General features: G+C 34.4%; 1 protein-coding gene across 1 annotated transcript; it reads right to left on the bottom strand.

The window, feature by feature from the left end:
* Positions 1 to 292: 292 nt before the first annotated feature.
* On the bottom strand, positions 293 to 3,794 carry LOC110698650 (phosphatidylcholine:diacylglycerol cholinephosphotransferase 1-like). The gene is made up of 3 exons (XM_021876130.1): positions 3,144 to 3,794; positions 2,158 to 2,295; positions 293 to 778 (listed from the first exon to the last, which is right to left on the bottom strand). Exons 1-3 carry the CDS (start codon positions 3,522 to 3,524, stop codon positions 458 to 460), a joined length of 840 nt encoding a protein of 279 aa, XP_021731822.1. The 5' UTR covers positions 3,525 to 3,794; the 3' UTR covers positions 293 to 457.
* Positions 3,795 to 14,225: the final 10,431 nt, after the last annotated feature.

The following is a 14,225-nucleotide window of genomic DNA, read 5'->3' as shown; positions in this document are numbered from 1 at the left end:
GTTGCAATTTTAGTGAAACGGAAAATAATACTCCGTACACGACTAATATGAGTAGTTAAAAGTAGATGTGCTTAGCATTTAATGTCACCAAACAACAGTCGATACCCTGATAAGTCAACAAAGAAAGGAAACTCTGTTAGACCTAACATATTGGATGCCAAAATTAAAAAACCCTCCTTCGGTTCTTCAGCTAGATTTACAGCAGCAGACTTCAGAAAAACTAGTAAATTTAAATCGGTCGCTGTAAACGTGTAATCGTGAGCTAAAAAAAGAATATTTCAACAAAATGCAGTTAAAAATTATGAAAGAACCCTTTGAGATTAGCCATTACTCAATAATGTACATCTAGCTTTAGTTGTAAATAAGACTGAACTCAAGCACCAACCTCCATGTTTACATTAATACATACATCTCCTGGACCTATTCTGCCCAGCCATCCCTTGTATTCTTTTTAAAACTACCTTATTGAAGAGTAGACTCCATTAGTAGGGGAAGGTGCAACTGAAATTTTCCTGCTCTCCTCGTACTTTCCAGCAAGAGTGTCGAATAACATGCCAGCTCCTACACCAACAGCTAGATCAATTGTGTAGTGACCTCTTGTTCCAAGCAGTCTAACTATTTGCAAGATATTAAGAAAATCAAATGTCCATGCCAATCCCCTTCTTTGCATGCGCCTCATGTCTAAAGATCCAATCACAGCGCTAGCAACGTGCCCTGAGTAGAACAAAAAGAAAGACACATTTCCTACTGGGAAATCCGCTCCTGAACCCACAAAGTCCTGACAGCAAAGGTCAACAATATAAGGTTTAATCAAAGTTATGAAAGCTAAAATTTTTAGGGAGGGAAAATCTGACCAGATCAGCTCATGCCAAGAAGATGCATTATTGGCATCGCTAACAATAACATAATCATATTTTAATCCTAATCTTAAGCATAAACATTTATTGCCTAGCTTGTTTCCTTTACTACGTGTGGTCGAGAACGTGAAAGCAATAAAAATTCTTTTCCGGACTATGGTATGGGATATGAAAGTTGTATGCCAAATTGCCAATAACAAACAGAAGAGCCAAAAGCCAATAGTGCTGGCAATGCAACAGGATGCTTAACATCTTGCTATTGTAGGTCAATGTAGATCTATTTTAAATATTCTGCTACCCCCTCCAAAAAAGATAGAACAACCATAACGAAAAAACTAGCAAAAACACGATGGTCCCAATATGGCCAGCTAGGATAGGTTAAACTTCCAACCAAGCACCAAAGTTCACGGGAGAAGCTAAAAAATTAGAGGTTTGCAACCACAAGAACATTATGCAATTCCTTTCATCTTCCAAGTATGACAATAAATACAGGTAACAAGAAGTACGAATCTGTGAAATATATTCAATGAACCATATCCTCTGTTTGCTATTTCATAAATATGCTATCACTTTCAATAAATAGTACTAGTACTACACAAAAGAAAAATACTAGACAATAGAAACTACCAAAAGGTGGGGCACTTAAAGAGGAAGGTAGCAAATAAATGCCACTATTAACCAAAAAGGTTGGCTTTAAAGAGGGAGTTTTTTCATGCAACAACTAGTAAGGCGGCCTTTATAGAGTAGTTAGTTCATGCTACAACTAGTAAGGCGGCCTTTAAAGAGGGATTTAGCAACTACCATTACTGTTAATAGTAAATACTGTCATACATAGACAAGTCGAATGGCAAAACTTGAAAGTTATGACTAGAGAATAATTGTTAGTTTCAATTTTGCAATGTTGTCCCACAATGATGTAATTCATCATATTAACCATTCTTCTTCTCCGACAAGTCGGTCACTTTGTCTTGCTATTTTCTCTTTCAAGTATCAACCCTCAATTATTTGATTTATATTTAATCACTAATTTAACTCTCTGTGGTAAGAACAAGCACGTAGATTACTGAGGGACAAAGGGATTATTATATACCGAGTAAAAACAGGTTTCAACATATTTACACGCCACAAGACTTCGCCAACCAACATGAGTAATTACAAACAAAATTGTTGAGCAGGAGATAAATAAAAAAAATTAGCACTAGTAAATGACTAATTACAACAGCTTATACAAAAATAGTTAAGGGTCGAAATTTAAAGATAAATATGTACGACGAAGTGTTAGACAAGACAAGAAATATACCTGAGGCAACGGTAGTTGAGTAGAGTAACCGAGAATTCCTCTACAAGTGAACATAAACAAGGCAGCAAGTCCCGGTCTCACTCGTCCCTCTACAAGGAAAACCCACACTATGTATGTAGTTTGCATCCCCACAAACACCTATCATTATCAAATTTAAACAATTAATTAAAAAACTGAACAACCCAAAATTTAAGTTAATACATTGACATTCACCTAATCCCAAACCCCTATACCAATAATTTAAAACTTCAACCCCATTTTCCTATCTATACTTCTTTCTATCCAAATTGAATACATGACAGATAAAAAGAATGTGATTAGGCAAGAAGATTAAAGTTTTTCCAAAATACCTATATTTGGGTTAATAAGGCAAAAATAATATTGATACTTAACATAATTTCATCTATCAATTGCAAAGATAAAATCACCATATAAAAACTTAAATTCGTTTCATATTATCTGATCACTTAACTAACTTCTCTTAACCATGGAATAGGAAAGAAGATTAATTCTTTTCGATAATCCATATATTAGAGTCATTGAGGTAAATATAACCCAATTTCAAATTCCAAAAACAAAAAATCCTCTTTAAACTTTCATTCATCAATTCATCAATGATAAAATCATAAAATACCATATTAATCAAGAAATGAGAGGGTATAAACTTCATCCACTCAATATTATTTGATTACTTAGCTAACTTCACTTAATCAATGAATTATTATTTATTATCACTTAAAACATCAATGCACTCATTACAATATCAGTCATTAATTTAAAATCACCACAATAACTACGTTCACGTTGTAACATTTTTCTATTTCCATGACACTTACCTTATTATTATGTTCACGGATACCGTCCACTGTATATTCAAAGGACTACAGCTCATTTAAACCCGATCAATAAAAAAAAATATATATATAATACAGGTACATTCAAGTGTGTAATAGAATCATTTAACATAAACGAAAACAGATAGATACCGTATTAAGAGCGGCGAGGAGGGTATTAAAAGAAGGACTGGTAGAAAGGACATGATTAAGCCAACGAGTCGCAACAAAGCCAACATCCAACGGCGGGGAATCGCTCGGAATCATGCGTAAAGTATACTCAACACCCATAAAGAAAAGCAACGCCACCGCAAAAAAGCAGGGTAATGGATGGTACTTCAACACCCCAACCATGTCATCAATCCCCCACTTCATAAACGACGCCGTTTCCATAAACCCTTTTAATCCTCCTTTCTTCCCTTTCATCACCGTCATTCTGTCACCGTCACCATCACTGTAGTAAATACTGTTATCGTTACCGTTACTAATACCGTTGAGTGGTGGTTTTCTGTTACGGAGGGAATCGGAGCTCATGTTTGGATTAGAAGGAAGAGTTTTGAGGAATGGTAAAAGTGAGACATTTTGGGGAGGAGGTGTATATATAATAAGAATGAGGGAAAGGGAATGACGGAGAGATCGAAGGAGAAGGAGGAGAGAGAAAGAGGGAATGGGGTGATTGTGATGGGGATTTACGGGGAAATGTCAAAGATGTTATTAGATCTGGGAATTTGGAACCCAGAAATTGTGGGCACTGCACAGGTCAGAGGAGAGAGAAAATTTATGACTTGATGTTTTGCAAGAAAGAATTTTTTGGTCTTGGGTTTGTAAAAAAGGAAGAGATTTGATTCGTTGGGTAGGTATAGAGCTGTCAGTATCTAACTCGAACCGTTAAATTTTACTGTTTTGAACCGATTTGTAAAGGAATCGAACCGTTAAAAACCATTTTTTGAAAACAGAAAGCCAACCCGATCAAATTTTTTCCAACCCGAAACTGAACTGAACCGAAGTTGTGCAAACCGTTAATGACCCGACCCGTTATCAAGTCAAACCATTACAGTCGAAAACCGAAAGCAACCTGAACCGATTATGTCCGAACCCGATAGTAACCCAACCCATTTTAAACCGAAAACCGTTTAAACCCGGCAAAAATCCAATTAACCTAAACCGTTCCAACCCGTAACCCTCTGTGACCGAACCGTTTATAACCCATAACCCGTTAAAACCGAACCGTTTACAATTGTAATCCATTATGATTGAGCCGCGCCGTTTACAACTCGTAGCCTGATATATTTATGATCTGATAATCCGTTTCAACCCACTACTCGATAAACCCAACTTATATAAGACTTAACTCGATTATAACCTAACCCGTTCCTACCCATTATCCGATTAACCAGACTCGATAATGATCCGACTCGATTTTAATTTGATATGATATGAACTGAAACACGCTTCATATTGGATAATACTGTTTCCAAACAGACCCAATTCAATCCAAACCGATTATGACCTTAACCAATGACCCGATTTCACCCGATCTGTTTTGAACCGAACCCCATTTTCAAATCGACCCAATTTAGTCAAACTAATTATGACCTAAACCGATTACAATGCAACCCGATCGATTAGGACCTGAATTGTTTTGAACTAAAACCCGCTTTAAACAGGCTAAACTCATTTTCTAACCGACCTAGTTTAACTCAAACTGATTATGACCCGAACCGATTACAACCTGATCCGATTAGGACCCGACCCGAATAAAAACCGCAATTAATAACAAAACTAAACTGAACCGATAATTTTGAAAACCAACCCAAATCGACCCGCTAATCATTTCAACCCGTTATAAACTGATTCGTTATAACCCGAAACCGATAAACCCAACCCGAAACTGTACCATTTACCCGAATTGACACCCCTAGGTAGGTAAGTGAAGGGAAAAAACTTTGTCTATCCACCGGGTAAAATACGAGGGAGCTTATTTTATCATCATAATCCCTACGTCTCATATTACAATATCTTTTTGGGTTATAATACGAAAATTTAAAAAGTTGTAAATTCCTTAACACTAATGATTAAAAGTACATATGTGCATATGGGGTTAGATATAAATAGAGAGAAAAAAAAAACCAGTTGGGAGTAATTGATGTTAAAAAAAAAAAATCCCTCGTGAAAAAGAGGGTAATAATGTCAAAAGGTATAACCTTTAAATAGAAAGAGGCATTATTGTATTTTGATTTATCCAAAAAGGAAAAGAGGTATTGTATTATAAGACGGAGAGAGTAATAATAAACAAAAATCGTTTATTTAGTGGTACTTTTGTAAATAAATGAACAAAATATTTTCGTCATCATGGCATTTTTGTAATTAAATCAACATTAGTGAGAATCGTATTTAATAAAAGTTGTTGACTTATTTATAAAAATGTCACTAGATAAACACTTTTTATTTATCATGAAGAATAACTTATAATTCTCGTAAAATATCCATCATTAATACAGAATAGTAATAGTGGAATCCAATTTCATAGGATTAATGATAATTTTAGTAGTATATTATTAGTGGGTAATTTACGGGTAGTTGTAGCTTTGCCAGTAGGTAAAGAGTAGACGGCTTATCGGATCGGAAGCTCAGAATCTCACTTAAGGTAATCCGACTTAAATTGACAGTCCCATTGGGTAGATGTAGCTTTGCCCATAGGTATAGTAGCTGGCTTATCGGATCAAAAGTTCGGAATCTCACAAACGACAATTTGACTTAAATTGCAAATTAAGGTTTCTTAAAAAGTTAAGAGTGAGAAAAAGGATAAGGAAAAAATATTCTGTTAAAGTACAAAAATGCACCATCTCAGTTGACATAATTAATATTGGAAAATATATGAACAAATATTTTTAATATATAAATGTTCGCACGCTATTTTTAAAAGTTTATAAAAAGAGACCATAAACATTAGTGAGAGCAAATTAGTAAATAAATATTGTTGACAGTATTAATAAAGGAAAATATGCAAACTGATATTTTAAGTGTATAAAAGTTCGCACACTATTTTTAAAAATTCATAAAAAGAGACTATTAACATTAATCAGAACAAATAAATAAATAAATATTTTAGTGGATATAATTGTCCAACCAGTGGTCGTGAGAGTTATCTCAACCATAATATCAAACATAAATTCTTATATGTGGCTAGCCACACGTGTGGCCAGCCATTATAAGGGTTACTTCGTTAGTGTGATAGGGATTACTTGGTCAGTGTTAAAGGGGTTACTTTGTTAGTGTTATAGGGTTATTCGGTCAGTTTTATAAGGGTTACTCAGTCAATATTATAGGGGTTACTTGGTCAGTATTATAGGGATTAATTTGTTCTCTTATAAGTGGACATACGGTGTAGCCGGCTACACACAAGACGGGCTGAATATCAAATTACCATAAATCTATCTTAGAATATCTCTAAGATATACCCCCTCCGTTTTTTAAGTGCCCTATTCGGAGTTTTAAACACTATTCAGTGTACCTACTTTGACCAATGTTTGTTAATTATATATACTTTCACCTTCTTTTATTATCGCACCATATAGGTTGGGTACAATATTTTTGGTAGTGGAAAAAAGGAAGAGAGAAAAGGGTAAAAGTACAACATTAACCATGTCATGTAAGCATAAACTAAAGAATCAAAATGTTAAAAGTAAGGGTATATTAGGTTTGCAATATGGACAGAGACATTTTGTTTCTTTAAATGGATATAGTGCAATATTTGTGAAACTTCAATTACTTAAAAGGCAAGTGGTGCAATAATTAAAAAATGGAGGAAGTAATAAAATAGAATTTATAGTCGTGTAGGTATTTATTGAAATCGCCTCAATAAATTATAAATTCAATTGTGTTATCGATAATTAAAAATATTATTGGTGAAACACGTGTGTGTGACACTTAAAAAAAAACCGAGGGAGATTTATTATCCTTATATGATACAGACTATTATAAAATCTACAACACAATAATATAAAACTTGATGAAGCATGTGCGATGCAAGATTTGTTTATATTTTCTTAAACAAATAATTTTTATATTTATGCGATAAAATTTCGTAGTACATCATTTAATATTTTATTTTAAAATAAATTGTATCCTCTCATTTATTATACAAAAACTTTTCTTTGTGGCTGGCCACATCGTGTGGCAGGGGTTACTTATAGAGTTACTTATTCAGGGTTACTTGTATGGGTTACTTATTCAGGGATTAGTTGTATGGGTTGCTTATTCAAAGGTTACTTGTAGGGGTTACTTATTCAGAGGTTACTTGTAGGACGTTACTTGTAGGGGCTACTTACTCAGTCGGTTATCGTTTTTTCTGCGTGAGAGTAACCCATGACCGACCGAGTAACCCTTGAATAAGTAACCCCTGAATAAGTAACCCCTATAATTTACCCCTGACTAAACGAGTAACCCCTGAATAATTAACTCATGACCAAGCGAGTTACCCCTGAATAAGTAACCCAGAATAAGTAACTCCATAATAAGTAACCCCTACAAGTAACCCCTGACTAAACGAGTAACCCCTGCCACACGGTGTGGCCAGTCAAGTTATAAAAAATTTGTGTTTATTATATATTTAGATTTCTAATCAGATAATATTTTATATTTAATTAATTTAAACTTTAAAATCTCATTCGCCAATTTTATTGACATTTAATTATTTAATTCTAAAATAGATTTTATAACTAAAATTTATAATGCTACATGGCGTGTTAAGAAAATTTAATCCTGTAAAAATTCGGAAAAAACTACCCTATATATTTAGGGCTTGTTTGACATCGTTTTTTGTTTTCAGTTTTTTTTTTTTTGAAGAAACAACTAAAAACCAAAACCTAGAAACAAGAAAAAGGTGTTTTCATTTTCAGTTGTTAATTTTTAAAATTATTATGAATTTATTAAGTTTTCCTAATTCTTAATTCATTAGGATTAGGTGACATAAATCCTATGATTTTAAAAAACAATAAACCACAAAACAGAAAACCACCGCAATACCAAACGAACCCTTAAGCACACTCCAACCTCTCCATTGATATTTCTGCTCCCCCATTGAAGCAGCTTCTAAGGTAGAAATCGTATATTAATTTCACAATCAGGGTTTTAATTTAGTTATCAATATAGTCAATTTAGGGTTCTTCTAAAGTCGATTATTCAACAATTGGTCATAGTTACTGAGACGAACGATTATGTTGCTAGAGAACAAAATTATGTGATTTTTGAGCCTTGCTTTTTAATGTTAGGATGATGGAACTATGAAATTGGGCCTAATTCTCCCTAAAATCATTTTGAATCAAATTTGCGTTGAATGTTAATGAACTCACATTTTTTGTTCTTCAGTAATACTGTTTATGTCTAAATGAATTGAATTATTTTCTCTTTGACTAATGGTGAGGTTATATCTATTCAGTTGACGTCAACAAATGGATTCTCCGGACATCGAAGACATATCGTATGTATTCTAATTTTTTATACCATAATTTTGTTTTTATTGGAAAATTTGACTGTATGGATTCCCTATGCCTTGCTGCCTGTTTATAAAAAATAAAAAATAAAAAATAAAAAATAAAAATAAAATACAATAATAAAATTTAAATCTATGTTATTTTGATGTTTGGCCAAAATCTTATATGAATTGTCAAGTGTCTCAATGCTGTTGAGATTGAATTACTGTTCTTTATCGTCATCTTCATTAATTCCATCTATCTACCATCCAAGGTTCTAGTGGTACTTTAGAGTATATTGTTAAATATCGTTCATTTAGTTCGATGCAATGCATTGCCTTAACAATTTAGGTTGATGTTGATTAGTGTGGATATTCATATACTTGGGCTGGAGAAAGGGTATGGCCCCTTGTAGTTGTCTAATTCTATGCATGTTGGTTTTGATGCTAATGGCAAGTATGCAGTCAGGTCAGGGTACTGTTTATTAAGGGGGAATTCCCTGTTCCTCATTATGAGAAACAAGTTTTGTTTTTCATTGGGTATGTGTCAAGATCTGAGAGTTCTACTCATTATACATAGGCGGTCCCCACAAGCGAAAAACATCACATTATTTTCCAAAATGCCATTACGAGAAACAAAAGTGTTTCTCGTAATGAGGAAATGGAGCTCCCTCTTTATAAAGCAGTATAGAGAATGCTAGCTGTGGTAGTCATTCGGGTGGTGGCTTGAAGAATTTCTGGAAAAGGTTGTGGAGTGTTGCTGTCCCTCCTAGAGTTCGTACGGCCACCAAGTCTAATACAGCAAGGTGTGTTAGGCTTAAGCTGCTCTATATGTGGCGCAATGGAAGATACGACTATGAGTGTGTATGCTCTTCTTGAATGCCCTTTTGTAATTTTTATTCCGAATTGCATTGGGGTTAGGGAAAATTTGTGCTGTTGGAGAGTGCCTGATTTTCTTTTATGGTTGGAGTATGTGATGTTGAATTCATGTGAAGAGGAGACTGAAAGAGGTATGATGATGCTATGAGCTATCTGAAGAGCTCAAAATAGGGCGATATTTAACAATAATAGACAACTCCCTGTTTATATTGAGAATAATGTTCTGAATTTCTAAGGGTGTACAGAATCATGGTTGGAAGCCCCTTTATCTTGGTTGCTGGAAGTCAAACACAGATGCATGCTCTTTAAATAGTTGGGAGTGGGTTGTGGCATTGTGATTAGAGATAGCATGGGTGAAGTGGTGGCAGCTGGTGTCAAACAGCAGGTGGGCAAACTTGTTCAAGAGGTTCATGAGTCATGACAAACTGTCAATGCTTTTTGGTATGAAGAAAGCTGGAAGTTGAATTAGATTGTGTTGGTCTCATTAACAAGTTAAAGTCAGAAAGTATTCCCAAGTGCTTGGATTTTTCATTGAGAATATCGTATACAGTATATGTCTAAAAATTTTGATTTCTTTTGCTGGTCTTTTGTTAGAAGAAAAGGCAACATTCAGTCATTCACCATATAGCTGGCTTTCATCCTGTTGTTGGATTCTGTTCTTGATTTGGTTGGTTTCAGCTGCTAAGAAGATGAAGCTGGAGGAAAATTTTCCTGACCCCCAAGATGGCTAGTCTTACTTTGTTATGTTTATTACGTAGTATATTACGTTCAATTACTTTGTATTTATGTCACTATCATGGTTATTTCTGCAGCTTATCTTTTTTGTTTTTTTTTTTATTGCATAATCTGGTTTCTGGGATTTTTTTTAGGAACTAATAATGAAAATCTTGAGCATCCTGAACAAGAGGTATGTTTTTATGATTTGTCTATGTCAAGGGGAATTGCACTTAATACTTCCTAAATTACAGTACATTGTCCTTGTAGAGTTGAATGAAATCAGACATAATCGTTCATCTGGTGGAGGTACATTGTCCTTGTTCCGTAAAATTATGAGAGATGCTGGCTGGTATTTTCTTTTACGGCTTTTTTTTTTTTACCAAGTACCCCTAACTTATCGTTTTATTCTCCCTATACCTCTCTGCATTTTCAGATTCACCATATATCTTTACGTTTCACAAAAATCCACAAGATACTCTTAATGACTAACATACGTGAACCCTATTTTATTTATAACACGTGTCGTAATACTATTGTTTCAACTTTTAAAAAAAATTAATTGAAATTAATTATTTTAATTAATTATCGAAAAACATATTTATTTCCGTTAAAAAAAACCCTATACCCTCATATATTGAGAAAATGAATGTAAAAGTGGACAATAATTACTATCTCCGTTTTTTTTAGTTGACACGTTTTGACTTTGTGCACTATTCTCATAACCTACTTTGACTTTATTTTGTAATTTAGTGTTAGATAAAAACATAGTCATGCGGGGTCTTGTTAGTTTCGTCTCAACGTTTAATTTCAAAATATCAAAAAATTATATTTTTTTACTAATACGCTATTAAAGATATTTACATTTGAAAGTATGCGTTAGCAAACGTGCCTAAATGAAAATGTGTCAACTAATAAAAAACAGAGGAAGTAGTTGATAAGGTGGGATTAATATGAGAAGGTCATGTGGGATCATTCTTATCAAATTCCTTCAAATAAAATAATTAATTTGATTTTTTTTATTTGAAAAAACCAGTCGTATTATAACAGTGTCAAAATTAAAAGGACATCAAATGAGATGAGGAATTTGAAAATGTTGAGGCATATATGGTGATCGAATAAACGGTGACTCATTCTTTTGTATCATCCTTTGTATATAAAAGCTTGATTCTGGTTTCCTATTTTCTGTTGATGGGTTGAAATCCTGTTGCAGTCCTGAATCCAAGATTGATCCAATATATACCTCATTGAACTTCTTTGCAAAGCTCACTACAGAGGAAGTTAATGTAGGAAATTAAGGCTAATAACGAAATAAAACTTATCTCAAAAGCAAAGAGTATTGTCGTGGCGTGATAGAAATCACTGCCCTAAAGTCGAATTTGCCCCGCACTCGTACACACGGACTCACGGCAATCGACCCCCAGGGTTACACGACTTCATCCGAACTGTGTACTTCGTAATTAAGGATGAATTGAGAACTCAGTAATACAATGCCTGAATAGTGTTTTGAATATTTTTTGAGAGTTGGGAAAACCAGTGATGAAATTCGATTTTTTATGTGCTCTCAAAGACTGAAAGAATCTAGTATTTAAGCCGAGAAGAGTCGAATAATTAAGGGAGAAAATCTCGGTAATTACTCAAAGAAAACGGTAAAATGAAGAGATAATTTTGGGGAAGGTAATCAATCAAATAATTGATTGGCATAATTACGGAGTAAATCAAAGGTTAAATCTTTGACTGAATCCACGTAATAACGGTTACAATATCAACGATGATATTATGACCGTTATCCGAAAGTTTACATAAAAAATTATAATCATGTGTAAAATTCGGCCACACCCACACTCGCGCACGTGTCACGAACATGAACCGGGCCGGGCAGCAGCGGCGGCGCGCGAGGGAATACCCATATCTAGCCCACACAAGTTACTCAAGTATAAACATGAGTGATGAAATATATAAAGAAGGTAAAACCTCTTTACCTCACCAATGTGAGACTCTGTTCTTTTATTTTGAAGCAACTAAGGAGACTAATAAACAATATCTCCAACAATCCCCCACATGATTCAAAAGAAAAGAAGATGAAATGAGTGCAGGATGACAATTGGGCATTGGAGATGTGAGTCTCTCGGGTATCAATGTCTTATGGACTTGAATTGACACCTAGTGTTTACAAGTATATCCTACATCCATTATAGGTGGGAAAACGTTGAACCTTAAATGGGGTTTGTATGAATACACTTGCACACTTGACTTTATCTCAAAATTAATTAAGTTCTCGCAAATAACAAATGATTTGTCCATCACAATTTCCTGGGTTTTCATGAATGCTCTAGAGATCACAAGCCTAAATGACCTCATAGGGGTTGGACAAATTCCCCACATTCACATAGGTAAGTTCCTCAAGTTTGTCTCATCACAAACCACCTTAAATGCTATGAACTTATTAAGAGCTAAAGCTCATCCTTGAACCAAAATTGAAGAAAAATACTACAACACTTTATTTATTTGGAATGGTAGTAGTATGTAACTCGAGTTATTTGTGACTTCGTTTGACCCTTTTGAACTTAGAAAAAACTAAGTTGGGTATCCATCACAAATCACTCCTCAATAGGCTTTAAATCCATTCCCTTGTGTTGTTTCCAGCACCATTTTTCTACAAAGGCCTGTGATGAGAGGATCTGCAATATTCCTCTCAGATTTTACAAACTCAAGTGATATCACATTATTTCTGATAAGATCTCTAACTATTCTATGTCTCATGCGAATGTGTCTCCTCTTTCCATTGTAGGATTGGTTCTTTACAGCACCTATGGCAGCTTAAGAGTCACAGTGCATGGAGACTAATGGAGTAGGTTTCCCCCACAATGGAATGTCTGCAAGTAGCCCTCTTAGCCACTCAGTTTCTTGCCCTGCAAGTTCTAAAGCAATAAATTCAGATTCCATTGTAGATTTAGCAATACAAGTTTGCTTAGAAGATTTCCATGATATAGCACCACTTGCAAGAGTAAAGACATATCCACTAGTAGATTGAATTTCATCATTATCAGATACCCAATTGGCGTCACAGTACCCTTCTAAGACACGAGGTGTCCTTTGGTAATGTAGACCCCAATTGATTGTCCCTTTCAAAGATTTCAATAATCTAATCAAAGCACCCCAATGCTCACGATTAGGATTATGGGTGTATCTACTCAATCTACTAACAGAATATGTTATATCAGGTCTCGTATAGTTCATTAAAAACATGACACTTCCGATAATCTTGGCATATTCCTCTTAGAAACACTGTTACCTTTGTTCTTTTTCAAATGTATACTAGGATCATATGGGGTTTTGACAGGTGAATACTCAAATTGATTAAATTTCTTCAAAATTTTCTCAATGTATTGTGATTGATTTAGACACAACCCATTTGAAGTCCTAGTAATTTTTATGCCAAGTATTACATCAGCTTCTCCTAAGTCTTTCATGTCAAAACATGAGCTTAAAAAAGTTTTTGTTGCATTAACTATATCTATGTTGGATCCTAAAATAAGCATATCATCCACATATAGACATATTATAACACAACCATACTCATCAAATTTTGAATAAACACACGCATTAGAGTCGTTTACCTAAAAACCATTAGAGATAATGGTTTGATCAAACTTTTCATACCACTGTTTTGGTGCCTGTTTTAGACCATATAATGATCTAATTAGCCTGAACACCTTGCTTTCCTGTCTTGGTACTACACATACTTTAGGTTGCCTCATATATATGTCTTCTTGTAAATCACCGTTAAGAAAAGCAGTTTTTACATCCATTTGATGTACAACAAGATTATGAATAGATGCAAGAGCTATAAGTACTCTAATAGTGACAACTTTAGTAACAGGAGAGTAAGTATCAAATAAATCTAGCCCCTTCTTTTGGTGGTTTCCACAAACTACTAATCTAGCTTTGTATATGTCTATTGAACCATCGGGCTTTAGTTTCTTTTCAAACACCCACTTGCTACTTAAAGGCTTAGAGCCCCTAGGAAGGTCAGTCAAGATCCAAGTGTTATTGCTCATAATGGACTCTATTTCACTGTTTATGGCCTCTAACCAAAAACTAGAGTCAATGGAACTCATGGCCTCTTTATAGGTCCTAGGGTCATCTTCTAGTACAAAAGCATTCAC

Source organism: Chenopodium quinoa, unplaced genomic scaffold, assembly GCF_001683475.1.
Source record: "Chenopodium quinoa cultivar QQ74 unplaced genomic scaffold, ASM168347v1, whole genome shotgun sequence".
In the NCBI taxonomy this organism is placed as follows: domain Eukaryota; kingdom Viridiplantae; phylum Streptophyta; class Magnoliopsida; order Caryophyllales; family Amaranthaceae; genus Chenopodium; species Chenopodium quinoa.
The sequence above is the reverse complement of the archived record's forward strand: the minus strand, read 5'-3'. Positions and strand labels throughout refer to the sequence as shown.